Source organism: Arachis ipaensis, chromosome B05, assembly GCF_000816755.2.
Source record: "Arachis ipaensis cultivar K30076 chromosome B05, Araip1.1, whole genome shotgun sequence".
In the NCBI taxonomy this organism is placed as follows: domain Eukaryota; kingdom Viridiplantae; phylum Streptophyta; class Magnoliopsida; order Fabales; family Fabaceae; genus Arachis; species Arachis ipaensis.
In genome coordinates, this window is record NC_029789.2 from 142,847,673 (window position 1) to 142,849,009 (window position 1,337).

The 1,337-nt window shown below is 30.0% G+C and overlaps 1 protein-coding gene across 1 annotated transcript in view; it reads right to left on the reverse strand.

Moving 5' to 3' along the window:
• LOC107644578 (eukaryotic translation initiation factor 3 subunit J) overlaps positions 1 to 1,114 on the reverse strand; it is a 3,256-nt gene extending 2,142 nt beyond the window's left edge. Inside the window, exons 1-3 of the mRNA XM_021103061.1 lie at positions 1,029 to 1,114; positions 458 to 582; positions 1 to 75 (exon numbers count right to left, since the gene is read on the reverse strand). Coding sequence (XP_020958720.1) covers positions 1 to 75; positions 458 to 582; positions 1,029 to 1,101 — 273 coding nt within the window. The 5' untranslated portion in view covers positions 1,102 to 1,114. The remainder of the gene's footprint in view (positions 76 to 457; positions 583 to 1,028) is intronic.

A 1,337-nucleotide genomic window follows, 5' to 3' on the forward strand; every position in this document is an offset into this window, starting at 1 on the left:
CTTCTTTTCAGCAGCTTTTTCAGATTTTTTAGGAGCCTTTTCGGTTGTTTTAGGGGCAGGTGCCGGTGCTGGTGCCTGCCAATATAATGCAAAGAATACACAAATTTAATAACAAAGGAGCAAATCCTAAAAGATTGTAATTATAAGAAACGGAGCATCACTTCATAAAAAGCAATCATGACACTCAAGTACAATATTTTATAAAACTGAAATTGAAAATCTAATAGCAAAAAGTTAAAACAAATAAATCTTATTATGTTAATATTAATATAATATATTTTACTAAAAAGCTATTAGAAATATAGACATCTGGTAATCTGCATCATGCAAAGGATGAAAAGAAAAAATGTGGTTTTGATTGCATTTAAGTATTTAAAAGGCCATGCACTGTATAAGTTACACAAGCACACAACCATATTCATGTGTAATTAAGCAACATTATTTTAAATGTTCATACCGGAGCAGGCTCATCTTCATCCTCCCATGATTCCTTTACATCATTTTCATCCACATCTTCATCATCCCATTTACTTTTAGTCACTTCCTTTTTGTTAAGGTCAATAGGTGCAATTTGCTCATCCTCTAAAACAAATACACAAAATTGGTCAAATAAACAACAAAACAAAATAAAATAGGATAACATGTAATACTTGAATTGAATGATTATTTATTACAGTAGATTTAATAGCACTTAGATTAGCACTGCTTTTAACCACACAATTTGGGAACACAATTGATCAATAATGAAAATTTCAGTTAAAAAGGATAAAAGAAAGTGTGAGATTTTACTTTTTAATGTATCTTATTATTTAAGTTCTGCCATTTTAAAAATTCCATCTATTAGCAACAAATAAAAATTAAGATTAAGATAAGTTCGTTCAGCTTCAAGTGAGGTTAAGGTTCACCATACATGTGGACATTTTTTTTTCTTTCCAATAAAGTACATTTTTAACCAATTAAGATAAAAAAAAAAATCAAACAAAAACTATAAGCAACAGCTGAAGAAAAAACCATAATCAGAATCTTACCCCAATCGTCCATTTTGCTGTGTGCACTTCTTTGACAAAATAGAATAACAAAATAGCAGCTGATCAACTGCATAAATACGCATGAACAAACTTATTAGTCAGATATCTGAAACAAAAACAAGAGTCAATAAGAAACACCTCCTCAAACTAAAACCAATCAGGCAGATACGGAGTAAGTGATACAGGGTCATAATTCTACAAAAGCTGGCAGCCAAAAGTTTTTTCATGATTTCAAAATCATATTTTGAGGAAACAAACATAGAGGAAACATCATTATTGAACTATTCTAGATTTTACTAAGCTTGCTCT